General features: G+C 41.7%; 1 protein-coding gene across 5 annotated transcripts in view; it reads right to left on the bottom strand.

The window, feature by feature from the left end:
• Positions 1-178: 178 nt before the first annotated feature.
• Positions 179-1,425, bottom strand: part of shank1 (SH3 and multiple ankyrin repeat domains 1) — an 82,882-nt gene continuing 81,635 nt past the window's right edge. For all 5 annotated transcript variants that reach the window (XM_032537380.1, XM_032537381.1, XM_032537382.1 and 2 more), the window contains one exon: positions 179-667. In XM_032537380.1, coding sequence (XP_032393271.1) covers positions 580-667 — 88 coding nt within the window. In that variant the 3' untranslated portion in view covers positions 179-579. The remainder of the gene's footprint in view (positions 668-1,425) is intronic.

Raw genomic sequence — 1,425 nt, 5'->3', positions numbered from 1 at the left:
GGGGGGGGGGTTGTCCTTGATTGCACCCTTGGCGGGTTCCACTCGTTAAACCTGAACAGCCGGCTGAGGGCGTAAGAAGACTACTCAACAAGATGTCCGCACGATGGAGAACACCTTCATCTCTTTCTCTAGCTCGCCAACAACACAACCCGCTCTTTTTCTTCTTCTTTTTTTTTTTATCAAACTGGCTTTAGATTTAATCCTCTCTCAAAAAAGTATTTGCTTCGGTTTTATCACTCATAATATCTGTCTATGTATGATTTTGAAGTTTTTGTGTTACTTGTGTGTTGACTGGTGTGTCCGTACATGCATGTGGGGAGTGTACCTGTGTAAATCAGCCTGCCACAGCTGGGGAGCGCCAGCCGGTGTCTTTATGGATCGTCAGCCCTTCTTTCATCCCTGTGTTTCCTTTGGGACTTGACTCCCTCTTTCTGTCCTCTCTGTGTGAAATCTGTCCCCCCCCCCCATGTGTTGTGTGAATCCTCCATGGATAGCAGCAGTTGTGTTTTCCTCCCTCATTGACTCCAACCCCTCTTTCTTTCTCACTCTGTCTCTCTTTCTGCTTATGCGTTTGCAACCTCAGCTCCGACTCCCGTCGTCCCTCCTCCTCTCATTCTGTCCATCCCGAGGTGAGAGAACAGAGATGGGGAATGGACTGCTGGACATCCTGAGGACAGAAGAACAGGCATAGGACACAAGTGTTGTTTTTTTTGTGAAATGATTATGAATGGTTTTTGTTTTGTAGCATAGTAGTGAGTTGTTTTCCCGTGACTCATCCATATTAAGGACATCCTGGCATATACACAATATTTCCTTTGTGGTAGGATGAGGGTGGGGGGTGTCCATCACAACAGGAGTTCATGATGTGCGCTTAAAAAATACAACATCTTTGGTCAGGATCCTCTGTTTTTATATGAAATGCAAGGTACTTCAGAGAAAGGTATAATGGTTTTAGACCTTTAGCCTTTGACTGAATTCTACACATGCAGTTGTCTGAAGACGTTGGTTGATTTTGTTGATTTTGTTGATTGGTTAGTTGATCTGAGCCACCCCGGCGGCTGTGCTAGATTTGTACGACTGAACCATTGATTATGGAGATGGGAAGTCTCTAAGTTGCTTTAGTGTTTGTAGTTTCACCGCTTTAGGTGTGTGCATGAGTTAAAGTGAGGCATTGTAAAGCATGATGCAAGTGCAGTCCAGTAACTATAATTTGTAGCTTCAGTGTGTATTTTAGTCTATTCATTCATTCATTTCATTTATGTTATTTGTTGTGTTGATTTTATATTCATATATATTTTCCCGTGCAATGCCTGAATAACCTTGCTCTGTAATGTGAAAACGTTTTTTTAAATTTGGTATCAATAAAGTAATAAAAATATAAAGCAAATAAATCTATCTATCTATCTATCTATCTATATATCTATC

This window comes from Etheostoma spectabile, chromosome 15, assembly GCF_008692095.1.
Source record: "Etheostoma spectabile isolate EspeVRDwgs_2016 chromosome 15, UIUC_Espe_1.0, whole genome shotgun sequence".
Lineage (NCBI taxonomy): Eukaryota > Metazoa > Chordata > Actinopteri > Perciformes > Percidae > Etheostoma > Etheostoma spectabile.
The sequence above is the reverse complement of the archived record's forward strand: the minus strand, read 5'-3'. Positions and strand labels throughout refer to the sequence as shown.